The 19,856-nt window shown below is 52.1% G+C and overlaps 1 protein-coding gene across 1 annotated transcript in view; it reads left to right on the top strand.

The window, feature by feature from the left end:
* The window catches only part of FGF18 (fibroblast growth factor 18), a 33,242-nt gene extending 21,575 nt beyond the window's left edge, over window positions 1-11,667 (top strand). The window contains exons 4-5 of the mRNA XM_032337021.1: window positions 4,389-4,495; window positions 11,016-11,667. Coding sequence (XP_032192912.1) covers window positions 4,389-4,495; window positions 11,016-11,282 — 374 coding nt within the window. The 3' untranslated portion in view covers window positions 11,283-11,667. The remainder of the gene's footprint in view (window positions 1-4,388; window positions 4,496-11,015) is intronic.
* The last annotated feature ends 8,189 nt before the right edge of the window (window positions 11,668-19,856 follow it).

The following is a 19,856-nucleotide window of genomic DNA, read 5'->3' as shown; positions in this document are numbered from 1 at the left end:
CTTACTCCCCCAGGAAAGGGACTGATGTAGAGGGAAGAGAAGCAGTGGATGAGGTAAGACCTAGACTTCTGGGCTAGCCTGCCTGGGGTTTAACTCCATCACTGGGTAACCTTGGGACTCAGTTTTCTCACCTGTACCATGGGGATGATAATAAGTTCTCACCTCATGGGATTATTATGAGGCTATTGCGGGTGACAGAATGCATATAGAGTCCACTACCTCATAAGCTCTAAGTAAATGTACGTTACTGATAATATTTCTAGAGGGGCAGTACTGAAAGAGGCCTTGGAAGTCGCCTAGGCCTGGCCCAGAGAGGAACAGGGTTTTCACCTCTGTCACACAGCAAACTGAAAGACGTGGTAGTAATCCTGAGGCTAGGCACAGGTGGGTGGGAGCTCAGAGTTTGAGTGAGTTGGAGGAGTAGCACCAGGAGAACACCAGTGGGGGCAGAGTGGCTAAGGGACTTGACTCTGGACTTAGACTGGGTCCCAACACCTGCCCTGCTTTGATCAGCTGTGTGCCCTTGGGCAAGCCCCTTCACCTCCCTGAGTCTTGTTTTCTTTAACTCTTACCTTAGATAGTGTTACTCATATCTACTTCACAAAGCCGTTTATGCGTTTACTAAAACTTACTTGTTGGTCATTTCCTATGAGCCAGGTATGGGCTAGGTACTGGAAATCACAGTGGTGTATAAGACAGATAAGGCCCTGCTGTCGTGGAGCTTACCTTCCAGTGGAGAGACAGATGGTAGAAAAAAGGAATATAGCAACTAAGACCATGTGGAGAAGAGCTCTAAGGAAAATAGAGCAGCGGATGGGTAGCGCTGGACTGGGGAGGTGTAGGAAAGGCCTCTCTGAGGAAGGGATATTTGAGTAGCAACCTAAGAGAAGAGAAGCCTCAATGGGAAGCTCTAGGCAAGGCAGCCTCCGGGTAGAGGGAATAGCAAGTGCAAAGGCCCTGAGGTGGGAGTGTGCCTGGTGTGTCAGAGAGGAACAGCAAAGAGGCTTGTTGGCTGGCAGGCTGTGAGTGAGGGTAGGACAAAGGAATGACCAGTAGGGACCAGAACGCGTGCCCCCAATGGGTCTCCATGAAGAGGCTAGATTTTAAGTGAGTTGAAGATCCCTAGGAGGCTTTTAGCAGGAAAGAGATAAAATTAATTTTTTTATTTTTAAAGGCTTTTTCTGGCAGAGGGTGGAGGCTGCTGAGTTGTGCAGTCTGGGTGGGGGGGATGCCTGGAGAGGGGTTCTGATGATGAGGGGAGCCAGATCACATCCCAGACTCCTCCTGCCTGGTCTGGTACAGGCCTTGAGAATGCAACTGAGCCCAGATAAGGTTTCTAAGCTCCTGAGAGTTGCGTGTTGGGGGCTTGGGTCATGAGAAGGGGGAATGTGATGCTATGGGTGAGGTAGGCTGTGAGCAAACCTGGCCTGGGTGGGTGGGGTCTCTCTCTCTCTCCATCTTGCTCGCTCTCTCTTTCTCTTTCTCTCTCTTTCTGAGAACTGCTGCTGCTATTAGTCCCTGCAGACTTTACATAATTCTGGCCCGGCTCCCTCCTCATTATGTCATGCGCCCGAGTGGAGTCTAGGTCACGGCAAGGCCTGCTGTGGTCGGGAAGAACAGATTTCTGGCTCCCCGGCATGGTATCCGGAGCAGACCTTCCCCATGCTGGGGTGAGGGCAGCTAGGCTTGTGGGGGTGGGGGTGCAGCCCAGCCCCAGCCTAGGCCTTTGGACAGCTCAGGCAAAGGCCAGGGCTTGCTGTGGTGGGCCGCACCTGATGAGAATTAGGGGTTGCGGGGGCAGGGAACTACACCTCTCCAGAATTGGGGGCCCTCCCCTGGTGCCCAGGCCCCAGTGGAAAGTCAGGCAGACCCTCCTGCTGGGTTGCTTCTCTGAAAGCCAGTTTCCTAAACTATAAAATGGGGACAAAGCCACCCAAGCTCAAGGGGATGTATAAATTTCAGTGGGCTCACATAGGAGCCAGAATGGTAGGAACTGTTCTGAGGACGGAGGTCCAGGCACATGCTGGGAGAGGGGCAGAATTCCTCTCAGACTCAATTGGGGTCTCTTGGGCCGTAGTTCTGGGGCCTGACCCCTTTTCTACAGTATCCCATCCCTAACCTTCTCCTAGGCTCTGCCCCAGTCCCAGAGAGAATCAGAATAGGGGTGAGCCTCCCCCTCCCCCTTGCAAAGAGCAGGAGACTGAGACTCAGAAGGGGGCCGTGCCTGGCTCAAGGTGATACAGTCTAGCGTGGCGATGCCAGAAATGGAATCAGACCCCATAAGCCCCAGTCCAAGGCATGTTCTGATGCACTTACCGTGTGGGATGCCCATAACCCTGGAGGATGCCGAAGAAGTTCAGGTTAGAGGGCATGTCTGGGGAGGCAAGTTTGGCTCCACTTCTGCCCTTTTACACACATCTGATTTTTTCCCAACAGACTATGCTGTGTGTTTGTGTGTGTTTAGGGGAAAAAAGTTTTGTTTTGCCATTACCATGAAACTTACACAATATTATGAAACTTACACTTCCCTCACCTGGCCTCTGATAACAGGTGCTAGGCCCTTTTTGCCTTCCTTCTGTGGGATCCTCACAATACCTTTTGAAGATTAAGGATGATTACAACCATTTTACGGGTCAGGAAACTGAGGCCCAGGGACACCTGGTTGGCAAGCGGGGCCAGGGATTCACACCCAAATCTGTGCATTCCAAAGCTCTTGCCTTTCCCTTACATGTGCTGTCTTCTTCACCGCCCTAGGATGGGAGACACTCCTGAACCCCACAACCTCCATTCTGTGTGGGGCCAGAGTTTTGGAGGAGATGCAGAAAGCAAGCCCCAGATTGCTCTGATGTTTGGCCTGGGTTCCCAGGGAGAGCTTCAGGGAGTTTGAATTGAAGGGGAGCAGGGAGGATGAGGGTCTTGTAACCCCCTATCTCAGTGCTGCTTAATATTCTTGACTGTGTTTACTAGGGATGGGGGAAGGTGGAGAGAAGAATGTGCCTCCCCCTCCCTCCCTGTTACTAGAATTACTAAATTCTTGTTAGATCTTTAAATTTTATGTAAATTCTTCTTATTTTCCTTGGAAAGGTGGGGTATCATATTTTAATTAGTAGTGGTGTCAAAGGAGGGCTAGATTAATTATTGGAAATCCTGAGTTCCAGATGGTTTTAATTTTCACAGCAGGGCACCAGGGTATATATTTTTAAATTTTTTTATTAAAATCATACCTAGTGTATTTTAGGGGCACTGAGGTACACTCTTTGTGGCTCCAAGGATGCTGTATTTAGGGCTATGATTTTTGTTATGGAGAAGCAAGTCCCTTGTCACTAAAATTAAAAAGTTTGTGGGTGAGGGAGGGGCAGGTGCTGGGAAGCAAAGGGTCAGAGATGGGAGGGTGAGAATGAGGAGGTCATAGGCAAAGAAGGCAGCAGTGGGGAGAAGGTGTTGCAGAGGGATTCAGGCATAGAATTCAAGGCCAGATAGGAGAAAGAGCTCAGAGAGGATGGGTGGCCTACTGAAGTCACACAGCACCTTACTAGGAAGAAAAAGTGGATTGGCAGATGGACAGGGAGGGATCTGGACATGGCACATCAAGGAACAGTCACCCTTTGACCACTTGATGCCCTTTCACAATCAGGGCTTTGGGGGATCAGCTCTGGACAGCTCTATGGAGAATGGGTCATTTAGTTGGGGTCTCCTACTTCAAACCAGGGAATATTGTGTCCCGACTGAGATGTCTGGGTTCCTGGTAGTTAGCTACATTTTAGCCTCTGTGGCCTTGATTGAGAAAGTAGAATATTCTGAAGATAGTCTCCATTCCCGGGGGCCTTAAACCTCCTTTCGCTGGGCCTTCCCCACTTTGAGTGGCAAAGGTATGGCAGGGGAGGGGACATAGCAGGGGTTCTAGATGTTCGCCCTGGAGCGAGAGGCCTTTGGCCCAAATTTTGAAGAAAGTAGCTTGATGTCCCCCAAGGCAAGGTGTGTGCGTGCCCATGCAAACTTGCATGCATTTTTCTGTGCCCTAACTCCAGAGACTGCTACTTCTCTGGGATTATTGGTGGCTGTGTGTCCTATTCTGGGGAACAGAGGTGAGGTGCTGATAGAGTGGATGATGAGGTACAGTTAGCAAGGAGGGGCAGAACAACCCTCTAGCTGGAGCCATCTAGGACCCAAGTGGAGTCAAGAGAGGCTGGGGGTGGGGAAGCTTTCTCTGGCTGCCTAAGGGGCGGAGTGCTCCAATGAGACCTGTTTAAAACCTCCCCCATGCCTGATGTTGGAACAGTGAGGGGGTCCAGGGACGGGGTTAGTTGCTGAGCATTTCCGCCAAACCATTGTCCCTGGTAAAAAAAAAAAAAAAAAAATGTATCTTATTCTCCTTCTGCCTTTCGAAGCCCAGCTCCTAGTGGAGACAGACACCTTCGGTAGTCAAGTCCGGATCAAGGGCAAGGAGACGGAATTCTACCTGTGTATGAACCGGAAAGGCAAGCTCGTGGGGAAGGTGAGTGATGGTCTGGAATTCCCAGGGTATTTGGGAGGGTTCCCCCTGGAAACTCTGCGCAGCTGGAACAGGGTGCTCAGGGCCTTGTCAGCCCCACATGGAAAACAAGCCAGGTGAGTGTGTGTGTGTGTGATTCTGAGTGTAATCTCTTCCTTTAGGCCCTTCTCTACCCACATCCCAGCCTGCCAGGCTGAGGTATCCAAGGCCATGACTTTGGGGAGGAGGCAGGGTCCTGCTCTCTCCTGCTGGTTGTGGACCCGGAGGGGCTCAGGGCTCCCTGCCTGTGTGTGTCTGCTTTCCGAGAACAGGGAAATGGCTGGCCAAGGGCTGGGGCCACAGCATTGATTGAATAATCGCCAGGGGTTTGTAGAGAAATACAGCATCTCCTGGACCGCACGGCTGTCTCAGTGCTGGGCCTTATGGTTCTAGCATTTCGGGAAGATTTTACTACTTGGGCAGAGGCCACAGAGCTGCATGTAACAAATTAGGGTGGGGTGTGGGTATGGGGGAGTGGACCCACATGGGGCTCATAGTTTCTGCGGGTGCTGCTGGGTGTCCCCCTTTTTTCTTGGGTGTGCCTATTTGTGAAGTTCATACACTTGCTTCCTTTGGGGGCTCCGGTGGATGGTGTTAGGGATAGTCGCTCCATGGTGCACACGCTCTGTGTTCCCTTCTCTTTGCCGGACCCCTACTGACACCCACCCCCCGCCCCCGCCCCATATCTAACTTGCAAAATGATTCCGTTGGGCAGGTGGAGTCAGGGGTGCAGGGTAGATCCTGATTCTAAGAAGGACGGCTCTTCCTGTTTGGCGGCAAGGCCCGGCCTGGCGATTTGCATTTATTACACCGTGTTGGGAGGAGGAAGCACAGCCCCAAGCCCCAATTCCTGTTTAAGTCATGGTTTTGTTTTCTGGAAGCCCCCAACTCTTCGCTGCCTTCCCCTCCTCCACACCCTGGTGGCTGCGGAGAGTACAACAGGCCAGGGACTTGAGCCCCGAGTACCTACCGTTGCTTCTTATTTGTTAATGATAACACTACCAGTAGCTTCGGCTAATTGAGCATCTACTTTCTGCCAGGCACTGTGCAAAAATACTCCCAAATAATCCCATGAGGTCGCTACCACTACCATCCCCATTTCGCAGATGAGAAAGCTGAGGCTCGGCCCCGTCGCCGGGCACTTGTCCCGGGTCCCACACTAGAGCCGCGCGGATTCCAAGCCGGGTCTGGAAGGCAGAGAGGTTTCCGCCGCACTGCCCACGCCAGCCGAAGCTTCTCAGAGAGCGCAGTAATAGTAATCCGCAGAGCGCAGCTCCGGGACGCCGAGGAGTGGTTTTAATTAGTGATTCACTTTCCGCGTCCCGGGGCGGCCGGCCGACCGGCGAGGGGATCGGGGCAGGGGCGGCGGGCGGGCCGGGCGCCGGGTCCCCTGGCCTGGCCGTGCGTTTCCTGTGGCGGCGCGGCCCGGCCCCGCGTCAGGCGCTTTGTTCTGCTGCCCGCCCGGGCCGCCTCCCAGGCCCAACCTGCCTGCGGCTGGACGCTCGGCTTCCTTTTCCCGCGGCTTCCAGGGGGGGCGCGCGGCAGCCCGCCGTGCCCGGTGCCCGCGCGCCCCTCCCTCTGCGCTGCGCGCTTCCCGGCAGCTTGACCCCAGGAGAGCCGCGCTGGGGTCAAAAGAGCAGCCCCGCTCCCCGTCGCCGGCCGCCCACCGCCCGCCCGCCTGCCCGCCCGCCCGCCGGCTGGCCGCTGAGTCACCGCTTCCACAGGAGCCGGATCCGATTTCCTGCCCCCTCGCCCTCTCTCCCGTCATTAATATTGGGGACGGTTCAGCTGGCGCGGGCTCCGCCAGGCTCGGCGCAGCCCGGAGAGGGCCCCCTCCTTCCCGCTCCCCTCGAGGCAGCTCCCCCATCCCGGTAAGGACGCGCCTGTCTTCTGGGCTGGCCCCGGGGGGGAGGGGGGCTCCAAGGACGGGCCCCAAATCCACCTGCCCCAGGATGGCCCTGGGCAGAACTCCTGTTGCCCTCTGCCTAGCCCAGCTCCCCTCACTGTCTCTGGCCCCTATAGATAGAAGTCACAGGCTCATGGGGTGCTGTTTCATCACAGCCTCCCAGGCAGTCAGGTCCCAAGGTCCTGAGGTTGCCCCCGTGTTGTTCTTCATTGATGACACCGCCTCTGTTGTGGCCTCATCCTTTCCCAGGAACTGTTGTCCTGGCTGCTTCAGGACTCCCAAGCCCAGGCTATTTGCCTTTGCCCACTGCCAACCCATCTCAAAACCTATGCCTGGGTCCGCACCGTCTACCGTCTACTAGAGAAAGGCCACACTCCCTGGGGAGACACAGAGGGCCTGGGGATCCTCCCTGGCCTCACAGCCCTGCCACCCATCCTCAGGTTCCTTAAGCCAGACCCATGGCCCTGCCAACTACCACTCTCTGGATGGGGCACTCGGGCTTTGTACACGATGATTGCCCTTCCCTCTGTCCATCTGCTCTAAGTCCTGCTCAGCCTTCAGCAGCTTCAGCACACCTGCCCTGGAGCTCATAATCCCACACACAGTCCTCTGTTGCCTGCCGCTAACCCGAGTTTTCACTGTTCGTTCCTGTGCCTACATCTTGCAGCTAGACAGAGAGCTCACTGAGGGCTGATTCCGGATCCATCCACCCATGTTCTGGGTACTGGGACCAAAGAGCCGCAGGAGCACCAAAGAAGTAGAAAAATGCTTCTTGCTTTCTGAATTTCCACAGCCAAAATTACTCACATCAGGCTGGGGCGTCAGGTCCCCTCACTCCTGAGCCTCAGTGTCCTCATCTGTACCATGGCAGCGATGATGCTGGTATCTGGTGGGCAATTGACAAATAGTCATTCATTTCCCCTTTGAAGCCAGGCCCCAAAGTTACTCCATCAGCTGTGGGAACCCTTAGCCTTAGCTTAGGCTCTGACTCCTTTGGAGTTTTCTTGGGTGGTCTAGACCCTGGGTGCCAGCCTTGCACCTCTTTGGCCCCAGCAGGGCACATGCAACGAGCCCCCAGCAGAACCTTTTCAGATGTTCTGGGCCCCAGCTCTAGCTCCTCACTCCTCTGCTGCACTGTAACAATCACATACCAGAGCTCTGCCCCGAGCCCCTGCATGCTCAGGGAGCCCCCTTCCCTGCGCCAGCTTTCGGGACCCTACGTCCATCTCGCCCAGGAGGGTGTACATCCTTTCACTCCACAAATAGCTGTTGAGTATAGAGCACTGTGTGCTTGGCATCCCCCCTCCCCCCGCCCACCACCATATCTTTGTGAAGACTGCTTTGGTTGTGAAGGACCGAAGCCCAACTCAAAATGCCTTGAGCAAAAAAGAAATTTTTTGGCTCACATAACTACAAATGTCCAGGGGGTAGTTCTAGTTTCAAGTAAGACGGGACCTAGGGGCCAAATGATGTCATCAGGATTCAGTCTTCAGATCAAATAGAAGGAACAGGACTCCAGTTTGGAAAGGAAGAGGTTGGAGGCGATGGAGGGGGGAGAGATGCTCAAATTCTACTTAATCACCAAAGTTCTGTGATGGGATATTCACTCACTCTGTAAATACTGATGGTCTGCCTTGCCCGAACCTATTGTGTCAGCATTTTGTGGGGGTGAGGTTCAAGTATAGGTGATTTAAAAAAAATCTTTGCAGGCAATAAGCAGGGTCAGAGAGGTAGTCAGGAGTAGAGGTGAGGGTCAAGCCCAGGTGCAGCCTGCCATTAGCTTTGAATCTGCTGAGTCTGAGCTCCCAGGGGTGGGTGGGGCATGGGGGGTGGTGGGGGGAGTGGGGACTTGTAACCATCATGGGTCCCGTGGCTCCTCCCAAGGGGCTTCTGAGCTCTCCAAGGGGCTCAGAGTTTCAGCCTTCATAAGTATACCTGGATACATACAAACACATTGCCAGGCACTGTGCCCGCACCTCGCATGTCCAAGACCTTGCATCATGCTGATGGTGGCCATGTGGGCCTGCGGAGGGGAGGTGTTTTTGACAGGCAGTGCTCTGCCCTCTCTTCCACACTCTTTCTTCTCCTGGACCTCTCTGAAACTGGACAGAGCAGGAATGAGCAACAGTGGCTCTGTCTCTTAGAAGCCCCATGACCTTGGGCAAGACATTTTGCCCTCTTTGAACTCTGTTTTCTTCTAGCAGGGAGAGTTTATCTGAGCAAGTTCAGAGGATTAAATGAAATAATGCACATGGAGATGTCTGGCTTATAATTAACAAGCAGTAAATGCTGAATGAGTGAATGAATGAAGGGGTAGGGAGACCAAGTGGGCCAGGCCGGGCACCCTGGTCCTCTGCCTGCTCTGTCCCTTTTTCAGCACGCCTCCAGGAGGGCCTCCCCTAACTCATGATGGTCTCTGGGACATCAGTGAGGGTTCCAGGTGGCAGCATCTCCTTTCTTTTAGAAGAAAGCCTTTTGAGGGGTTCTCTACCACCAGTACTATCCCAGAACTCTTCTTTATTCAACCACAAATGCTCTGGGGGCTGGAGACCTATGCTGAGCCATGAGGGAAACTGACAGGTTGTCCTGACCTCCTGAAGCTCTTGGGCTAATGAGGAGGCAGGCAGATATGGGATTGCTCTGTTGGGGGTGGTGGGGTGGGAGGAGGAATGGGTGCCAAGGGGAGAGGCTGGAATATGTGAGTCCAATAAAACCTGATGCTTGAATGGAGTCTTAAGAAGAGGACATGCCGAGGGAGATAGATGGCAGTCAAGGAAAGCTTCCTGGAGGAGGTTGACCCTGAAGGATGAAAGCAGTTTTCCAGGTAGTGGCAGGTATTCTGTGGCAGGGAACAGCATGGTGTAGGCTTTGTTCAGTTTGCTGTGACTGTTCCATTGAGAGTGACCGAGGGACCTGGACTCAGGCTGGATAGGCAGCTTACAGAATTATCCATGGTGGGGGAGGGGGCTGGCCAGAGACCGCTCCCTTCTACCTTCTACTTGCCGTGTACAAATGCCCCACTTCCCTCACTCTTCACCCCCTGACAGATACTGTCCTCTGGGTCCCACATGTCTCCCAGTCCCACCCCCTGCCTGCTCTGCAGCCTCCTCGAAAGATCTCAGCCTCCGGAGAATGTTTTCTTACCCTGCCTGTCCCTTTCTGCAAAGTTCAGCACTTTGTCTGCAGGGCCCAGGCTTGCCCTCCACTCAAAGGTGAACGTTCCTGGAAGCTCCAGCCTGTTTTCCACTTCAAACAAAAGGTTGGAACTCGCACCTCAGTCACCACGCACAGCCAGACCGCTGGGCTTCCAACTTGGCTGGGCATCCGTCCGGAACGAGGAGTGGGCCCGGCCTAAATTTGGAGATGTTAGTTGGAAACTCGAGTGCTGCTAATTCAGGCCTTCCAGCTTTGTGTGCTTCCCACTCTGCTACATGGAGCGATTCAACTGTCTCAGGAAGGAGGGTCAGAGCCCTGCCTCCCACCGTCCTTTGTCTAGATCCGATCCAGGGAGGGAGGCCAGCACCCATCTGAACCACCTGCAATTCTGAAATAATTCAGCAAGTTCCTACCGTGTATGAGGCTCAAGTATAAGTATCATTCCTCACATTTATGTGACACGGGACCACTGTCCTGGTTTGGTCAGACGAGGAACGCGACGTCTAGCGTGTGGAATTAACTAGCCTGAGGTCACATAAGGAAGTGTTAGAGTTGATTCAGCTCCTGACTCAAAATCTAGTATTCCTTGCCCGGCATCCCTTGTCTCCTAGGGAGTTCGCACATCTGCTGGGGAGCCTGAAATCTCAGAACCAAAGGCATAGGCTCTGGAGTCTGGCCATGCAAAAACTCTTATTCTTGGAGTTCCCCTCTTCACACCAAACATTTAAAATGCACCATATCCCACATTAAATGTTATTTGAATTTAACTATATTGCAGTGGAGTGGAGTGGCCACGGTGTAGCGGACTCTGTATCAGGTTTTGTGCACTAATCTCTACGACTTTAAAGGAAATGAGATATTATTGGCCCACATCACAGTGAGGTAACGAACTTAGATACTGCTTGGTCCAGAGCCCAAAGGATGTGACGAGAACTTGGTTTCTGTCATTCCCTTCCTCTTGGCATGACTTCCTCTGTGTTGGCCTTGTTGTCAGACAGCGTTTTTCCTCATAGTGGTAAAATGGCTGCTTTTGCTTCAGCCTTAGGTGTTCCTCTTGTTTAAATCAGCCTATGTTCGGGGGGATTAAACAAGGGTCTTGAGGAGCACTCTGATTGGATGAGTCAGGCCACATGCCCAGCTCTGCACCGGTCATGGGAAATAATGTTTTATTGGCCAGGTCTGGGTCTCTATTCTCTGTGGGGAGTCTATTACCTAATTGGCCGGTGAGGAAGGAGGCAGGGGCCGATATGACAAGTCCACCTGGCAGATCTAGGAAGTGAAAGTACTGCAGATAAAACTTGGGTTAGGCCCTCTCGACTTTACTGCCCCAAGCCTCTGCCACCTACCCACACCCTGTCCGTATAGCTTGCCCCTCATACCCACCCTTCCCCTCTCACCTCTTCCTTTTCTTGCCTCCTACAGCCCGATGGCACCAGCAAGGAGTGTGTATTCATTGAGAAGGTCCTGGAGAACAACTACACAGCCCTGATGTCTGCCAAGTACTCTGGCTGGTACGTGGGCTTCACCAAGAAGGGGCGGCCACGGAAGGGTCCCAAGACTCGGGAGAACCAGCAGGACGTGCACTTCATGAAACGCTATCCCAAGGGGCAGGCAGAGCTCCAGAAGCCCTTCAAGTACACCACGGTGACCAAGAGGTCCCGGCGGATCCGCCCCACGCACCCTGGCTAGGCTGGCCCCACCGCAGTCCCCCAGGCTGCCCCCTGGCCCACACTCACACTCACAGAGAACTGCATCAGAGGAATATTTTTACATGAAAAATTAGGAAGAAGCTCTATTTTTGTACATTGTGTTTAAAAGAAGACAAAAACTGAACCAAAACTCTTGGGGAGGGGGGAGCAATAAGGATTTTATTGTTGACTTGAAACCCCCTGTCTATGACAAAAGACTCACGAAAAGGGACTGCTGTCAACGGACAGGTGCTTGTCTCTCTCTAGGAACAGACAACTCTAATCTTGTCCCCAGAGGAGGATTTGAATGAGGAAAACGACACTCTGAGAAACCAAAGTCCTTTTTCCCAAAGGTTCTGAAAGCAAAAAAAAAAAAAAAAAAAAAAGGCAAAGCAAAAAAGAAAAAAAAAAAAAATAAAAAAAGAGAAAAAAAAAAAGAAAAGAAAAACAAAGAGAAAGTAGTACCTATCCCCAGACTCCTGGTCTTTCCCAACCCCTATCCCTGCCCCAGACTCCAACAAAAATCGCTCTCTGGTTTGCAGTCATTTATTTATTGTCCGCTGCAAGCTGTCCCAAGACACCGCGCAGGGAAGGCGTGCCCCTCGGAATTCTCGGCGCCTCGACTTCCGACGACAGACGGCCTCGTCCAATCAAGTGACCCTGCCTTGCTCGCAGTTCTGGAGGATGCTGCTATCGACCTTCCGTGACTCACGTGACCTAGTACACCAATGATAAGGGAATATTTTAAAACCAGCTATATTATATATATATTATATATATAAGCTATTTATTTCACCTCTCTGTATATTGCAGTTTCATGAACCAAGTATTACTGCCTCAACAATTAAAAACAATTGACAAATTATTTAAAAAAAACCCTGAGGTGAGTGGTGGGGGGTGGTGGGGCTCAGGCAGGGCGGGGGCGCCCCTTGTGTTTCCTTCCTCTGGGTCTGCAATCTGGGCTCTGAGAGCAGGGGTGGGAAGCTCGCGCCTGCTCTGCGCACTGCTCCAGGCTGTGAGAATGCAGCCTTAGACCAAGGGATCTTTGCTTCCGGACATCCTTGCCCTCAGAGACATTATATTTCAATGGGTCACTGATTGGATAACTGATTCAGGCATAATCGTTCACAAACATTTGCTTGCCGACTCCAGGCACTGGGTATTTACCGAAAAACGCGCCCCAAACATGCCAGCCTCCCAGGGAACTTCACGTAGTCACTGATTAATTGCTTCATTCACTCATTTCTTGATGGAACTGTTCATTCAACATATGATTACTAGGCACTTAATTAAATGCCAGGCACTGTTTTAGGTAATGGGAATTCATCAAAGAACAATACAGACCCAAAATCATACTGCATGAAACTTACAGTCTAGGGATTATTGCTCGAGTCATTTGTGCAGCCCCATCTGGATTTTGCCAGACACCGGCTGAGCAAGGCAGCAGTGGGCCCCCTTCTGTGTCTGGTGGAGTTGGAGGGCCCAGGTCAAGAGGAGACTGGTGTTTCTCCCCTTAAACTCTCATGGGTGGGAGTGTAAGAAGTCTGTCTGTCTGCCTCTTGAACTTCCAGGGGCCCTATCTTCTAGGTCTTCCCCAGGACCTGGCCAGGATGGAGGGGAGAGGCCAGCTTTGTCTTGGGATGGGAAGCAGATTGGGCAGAAGGTTGACTGAAGAGGAGGTTGCCTCCTGTGGGGTCCTGTGGCTGTTCCCTGCCTCCCTTGAAACCACCTCCTGCCAAGACTGGCCAGAAGACCCCAGTGAGGCCCTACAGAGAGGAAGGAAAGAGGAGGGCAGGAGAACCTTCTCTGCAAAGGGCTCCTGGCTGGGCGGGGGCTTGGCTTCTGACATGTGTGCTCCCTCTGCAACCCACCTCTGTGCTCTGGCCAAGCACAGCTCCTGGTTCTGTCCTTCCTCCGTGCATTAAGAGGGTCTCTCTCCACCCCTGGGCCCCATCCCTTGTGTCACAGCACATTGGCTTGGGGCTTTGTGAAGCCCTTTCAGGTGCACAATCTCATTGTCACCTCAGGACATCCTGCGGGGAAGATACTATCATTATTCCCATCTCATAAATGGAGGAGACTGAGGCTCAGAAATATTTAGCAGCTTCCCCAAGATCACAGAATAAGAAAGCTGGGGATGGTGTCCACATCTTACACTCCCCAGGGTGGAGGTAGCTGCCACTTGGTGAGTGCCTTCTGTATTTCAGACGGCCTGCTGCGGACTTACCACAGCCTGCCTGGCCTCACTGCATGCCCCCGCGGGGGACACATGCGCACAGTTGACGGAGGCTCAGAGAGGCCATCAATGTGTCCAAGGCCTCAGTGGGTGGGTGACTGAGCCTCAGACCTCTGGGGAGAGTAATTATGATGGTGGTTGTCATTTACAGAGCACCTACGGGTGTCAACTCCTTTTACACTGTCATTTAATTTAAACACTAACCCTGTGAGATGGGTGTGTATTACCTCTTGCACTGAACGTTTCAGAGACATTAAATGACCTGCTCAAAGCAATTCAAGCTAGAAAATCGTGGAGTCAGAAGTCAATCAATCATTTATTTATTCATCCAATCAATATGGGTTTAGTTTACCCTGTGCCACATGCTGTTCTGCAGGCAAGAGACAGAGCAGTGAACTGAGCAGAGCCCCTGCCCTCATGGAGCTTACATCCCATTGGGGAAAATCAACAATAAACCTAATAGAAGACATGTCAGACAGTGATAAATCATAAACTAGGGGGAAATAACATAGGGTGAGGGGATAGAAAGGGAGGGGCTGCTACTTTAGAGTGCTCAGGGAAGGCCTCTGGAGCGGGGGGCGGGGGGCACAGGCAGACACTGAGGGGAAGAGCATTCTGGACAGAGGGAACAGAGAGAGTGCTAAGGCCCAGAGGCTTGCCACAGAGTAAAGAAGGGCCTGCAGGGTGGAGCATAGTGAGTGGGGGAGGAGAACTTTGGAGGGGGCTGAGTTTTGGGTGGGGCCAGACCACCACTTGGTCTTCTATTCAGAGTGGGCTGGGGAGACATGTGTGATATATCCTGCACTGTAAATGGAATGATCTGGCTCCTGCGTGGAAAACGATGGCAGTTTCCAGCCCAGGACTGCCTAGTACCATAAGCTGGGCTCTCACCACGGCCCTGGGCTGCTTCCTGCTGCTGGCTCTGCTCACCCCCTCACAGGCTGCGGGTGCCTCCCACACCCACACCTGGCTTTTACTCCATCTCGTGGAGCAGTGAGGCCGGCGTCCATTCTCTTTTCCTGCCCCTTTAGAGACTCCCTGTCTTTGGAAGATGCGGCCCCAGCTTCTGTTTACTCTAGACAGGCTTCCTGGACAGTTCCTGGACAATGAGAACTATGTTAATGATAGGCACAGTGGACTGGTGGGAAGAGTTCCCAGCCACGGATGATGTCTTAGGATGCTCGCTCGACGGAGGAGCCAACTGAGTGTTTCCACAGTCCAGCTGAGTAGGGAAACCTCTCAGAGCACCTATTATGTACCAAGTACAGTCTTTTTGAGTCTTCCCAACAGTCTTTGGGGTGTAGATTTTTAGCCTGACTTTAAAGAGCAGGCTCTGAGAAGTGGAGTCATTTGCCTGAGGTCACCCAGAGAGTCAATAAAAGCACTGGGATTTGAGCCCAGGTCTTCTGATCCCTAGAGCTTGGGGCTTTGGGCACCTGTCCAGGGTTTCAGTCTTCCCCACCACTGGCCCTCCCTATCCTGTCTTGGTGTCCATCATCTCCCAACCCACCAGAGGGAGGAGGCGGACCGAGACCACATTCCCACGTCTCTGATAACAGCTCTTCTCCTAACCCCTGGACCCTTCTCAGGATGTCAGTGTCACAGACAGTACAGGGATCTGGGACCTCAGGCCCCTGAGTTTATTTTCAGCTTGGCCACTTTGCCAGCTATGTGACCTTGAGCCGTAACCCTCATCAACCCAATAGTTTTCACCTTGCAGGGCTGCCCCTGTCATGTTCAAAAGAGATAGCAGAGCATAGTGGGAGTAATTCCTGCCCGGAAAGAGCTGGAAGGCCCAGGCAGGTGTTTTACCCTCAGTCTTCTCTCCATTTCCCTTCAACCTCATCACTTTAGAGAGGAAACAGTCACAACCCAGACAGGTAGAGCGACCTGCTCCAGGGCACCCAGCGAGTAAATGGCAGAGCCCACTCGATGACCAATGAATAGCGCGATAGTGATTCATAAACACGCTGGAGTATGGCAAAGGGAGATGAGTCAGGGCTCTTCTCAGGAGTTCAGGGGGCAGTTCGGTGGCCCGCAGGTCCCTCTCACCATCTTTCCCAACTTTGCTTCTTGACCCAAGGAAATGGAGGACAGGGAGGAGAGGGCTGAGGTTTCTTGGTCCCAGACCCTACCCTCTGCTCTTCATCCCTGCAGTGGCACCGTGTGACCAAGTGCCAGAAGTGAGTAAAGATGGGGGCTTACCTCGCATTTCAAGGAGTTGGCATGCAAGAATGGTGGGACTGGCCCCCAAAAGGGAGAGAAATGAGTTTGATGATGAGGGTGCTCTCTCTACCTACCTGCCCCACATTTGGGCATTGTTTGGATTCAGTCTCCTCCCTCCATGGCCACCCATTCCCTGACCACTGGCAAAGGAGAGGGAAGGGATGTTTATCAGGCACCTACTCTAGAGAGACTCTTATGATCATAGCTGTACACACACACCCTGTTCAGGATAGCTCCTGGTGCAGAGTGAGCTCTTGGTACCCTAGCTATTACTGTGATCTCATTTGACTGGTACAAGAACTTGGCAAGGTAAGTGTTAGGAGGCCTATTTTGTAGATGAGGAAACTGAGTCCCATAGAAGAATGCGTTTGGCCCCAGGTCACATGGTAGAAAGTGACAGAGATAGGTTTGAACTCAGGTTTCCTGGTCCTACTTTCCGCTTCCTTACTGTTCCTCTTTATCTCTTTGTTGGGGATGGAGAGGGCAATAAAGCCCCAAAACTTGGGGCAAGAGAAATAAAGAGCCGCTCCTGGTGGGTGGGGAGGATGTGAGGACCAGGAGAGGCTGGGTCTGGGGGTGTTTCTGCCAAACCAGGTGATCCTGGGCGGTGGGAGGCAATAAAGCCCCAGGCTGAGTGCAGGAAGTTGGGGGGAGGGTGGAGATGGCCTCCTGGATGCCTATACAGCTGGAGCCTAACAAGAGGGGGCTGGGATGCCCGGGGCTTGAAAACCCCATAAATAGGCAGAGCCCTCCTTCCCCAGACGCAATGGGGCTTCCAAAGAAACAATAGTGAATTAGGTGCTAAAGATGTGAAGGTTGCTCCCCAACCACGCAATTAGGTAGTGGGTCTGTTACAAACATTAGGGGTGGGAGCTGGGACCAGATGTTGGTGAGCCTTACCCTCGGCTGTCCTTTCCCAGAACTGCCTGGCCTCCTGGCTGAGGTTGCCAGCTCTGAGAAGGAGGGAGGTGGCAGGGAGCCCTGGTGTATGGCCCCCTGCAGAGCAGGCCAGTGATTAATCAGACATTCCCCCACCACCACCCCGTAGATTCACAGATCTAATTAGCACTTGCTAGAATTTCTGCCTACCTCCTCTGCTTGCAGTCAGAGCTATATGCTTTCAAGGTTCCAGGCTCCCAGGCTGACCACTCTGAGGCTGTTGGGCACAGGGTTGCCCCCTGGGGTGGGTCAGAGGCACTGGCTGATTTTAAAAGACTGTTGCAGACTGAAGCTCCCCTTGCCTTCCCACGTGGGGCTCACTGCCATCTCTTGAGCATCAGCTTTCTGTGGGCATTTTACCCACTTCTCTTCTCTAATTCCCACCACAACTGCCCCAGAGAGCTATTTTTATCCGTTTCCTACCAATGGCTTTCCCTGTATTTCCAGGCTTATGTCTTACTGGCTTCATAACTTCAGAAGGAAGAGAACACATCTTTCCCAGAGGCTCCAGTAAAAGTCTCAGGGCTGACTCTCATTGGATCAATTCTCTCTCTTGTAAATCCTTGAGCCAATCACTGTGGTTGGAATAGGACCCCTCCTCTCCCTGCCCCCCACTCCCCCCTTCATTCCATGACCTGGAGTTTCACTCCAGCTTCACTAGGGGGACAGAGCAGTTTAAGTGGCCAGGTGTAGGTCATGGGATAGACCCTGAAACTGGTGTTGGGGAGACCTTGGGCCAGTCCACCCAATCGTAAGTTCACAAATCAAAGAAGGGGTGATTTCCCAAAGGAATATGGGACCGTTCTTACCAGAAGAAAAGGGGCAAAAGCAAGAAATGTCTGTTCCAGTGCTTGTTTGCTTGGGTGTGCAACACAGTCCCAGGCAAGGGGTTTTCATATACAGATAGTTGAGCCTCAGCCCTGGAGGTTCCACTTCAATAGGTTTGGGGTGGGCCAAAGAATTTTCAAATCACAAAGGAATGCTGATGCTGCTGGACTGGGATTCTTTAAGAACCCACTGGTCTGGGGGCGCCTGGGTGGCTCAGTGGGTTGAGCGTCTGCCTTCAGCTCGGGTCATGGTCCCGGGGTCCTGGGATCGAGGCCCGCATCGGGCTCTCTGCTCAGAGGGGAGTCTGCTTCTCCCTCTCCCTCTGTCTCCCTGCTTGTGCTCTGTCTCTCTCTCAAATGCATAAATAAAATCTTTAAAAAAAGAACCACTGGTCTGCCCCTTTCCCTTACTCTCATTCTCTCCATCATCATTGTAAGCTCTATGCTCCCATCCGGGACTTCAGAGTGCGGACACATACACCTCAGGCTATGCAAGGGGTTTCCGAGACATCCATGGGTACAGTCATCTCGAGGTAATCAATTTAGAGCTTCCCGACTTTCCTGAGTACTTTCCCCTAAATTGATCTGCTGAAAAATGCTCCCATGGCTGGCAGGCTCCCCTTCCCCCCCCTCACTCTTCCTACAAAGCCTCCCTTCCACTTTCCAGTAGAAGATGCACCCCTTACCCCACCTGCATCTCACCACAGGCATTGCCTAGAGTGTAGGAAACTCCAGCTCATGGAATGAATGGAAGATAGTATGGGGATGGGGCCATGAATCTGTGGAAAGTCCTCATGCTTTTCCCTGTCTGAACACTGGTTTATGCTATCACAGGGTGAATGGTATATTTTGTTTTGGTCCATGTTGGGTTATTCTGAATGCAGGTATATTGCACAGTGGGATGTACTGGCAACTTTTCTTTAATTACTTTGCCTCATTTATACCCCAAATGTTCTGGAACTCATTCACTATGAAGGGGTGTCTTGTGAAAGGAAAAGAAATAAGGGTAATGGAAGTAATTTATTCAGGGGACACAACTCCTGGTAAGTTCCATTCCGTATGTGCTCCCTTATCTGTCACCTGCCTGTCTATCTATCCAGCCAGCTATCTGCCTATTTACCTATCTATCTACCAAGCATCTTAGAATGACAGTATTCATGATTTGGAAAAATCATCCTGGTGTGTACGAGTGTGGGCCAAGTGCATCTTGCTGTGTTGCCGCTACTCTCAGTGATGAGAAAGAACCTGTTGTGTTTATCATCCATCCTCTCCTTGGCCCATGGAAAGCATTTTGCCCAATCAAAGTAGGAGGAGGTGAAAAGTTCCACATTTACTTCCTCCAGGCCGTCTTTGAGTAAAATATCTTGTGTCAGACGCAAGTTATTGTTTTATATTTTCTTGAGCATTTGTTCAGACTTGTAGGGGAAATATTTTCATTTAACTTTTGCAGAAAGATTCCTGGCTACTGTAAAGCCACATTTGTTTTTTACATGGGTGGAAACCTCTTATTTGCTGTCGCCTGTTCACTTATTTGTGCCTGGTGTTCATTTATTAGACTTAGATGAATTTAAGTGTGCACGACATGGATTTTACTGAAAAGATATAATTATCAAAATTACTTAAGGGGTTCTAAATTAAAAAAATATGAAGATGCACCCCCTTCTAGTCCAACGGAGGCACCTGTATGCACTGCACCCACACAGACACTGTTGATCCTTGATCTGGAAACGCTGGCTCGCTTGTCTGTCTTCTGCAGCTGGGAGCACAGAGGTGCCACGACACAGTCCCCTGGGGGTACCCCAAGAGGCAGCCCTTGGGGAGCTCACAGTTGAAGGCTGCAAACAGGTGGACTATAATGCAGCAAGAGGAACACCTATAGATGGAGGCCCAGAAGTTCCAGATGCTCAGAGAATGAGGACACGAACTGGGTAAGGGGCAAGGGGTCAAGAGACTCTGGAAATCTGAATGCAGATTTAACTGCAGAACAGGGAAGGGCAGCCCAGGCAGAAGGCAGAGCACGTGCAAAGGCAGAAAGGTGTAGCTGGAGCTGGAGAGTGGGAGGCCGGGTGATGGGAGGTGCAGCTGGGCGGGAGAGGGACCCGAGAGTCAAGGCAGGGTCTGTCTTTCTTTCTTTCTTTCTTTCTTTCTTTCTTTCTTTCTTTCTTTCTTTCCTAATTTATTTATTTGAGAGAGAGAGAGAGAGAGGTGGGGTGTGGATAAAAGGAGGGAGAGAGGGTCTAAAGCAGACTCCATGCTGAGTGTGGAGCCCAATGTGGGGCTCCATCCCATGACCCCGAGATCAAGACTTGACCCAAAACCAAGAGTTGTTTAAGCGACTGAGTCACTC

Source organism: Mustela erminea, chromosome 3 (assembly GCF_009829155.1).
Source record: "Mustela erminea isolate mMusErm1 chromosome 3, mMusErm1.Pri, whole genome shotgun sequence".
Classification (NCBI taxonomy): Eukaryota; Metazoa; Chordata; class Mammalia; order Carnivora; family Mustelidae; genus Mustela; species Mustela erminea.
This window is presented reverse-complemented; position numbering and strand designations above follow the sequence as displayed.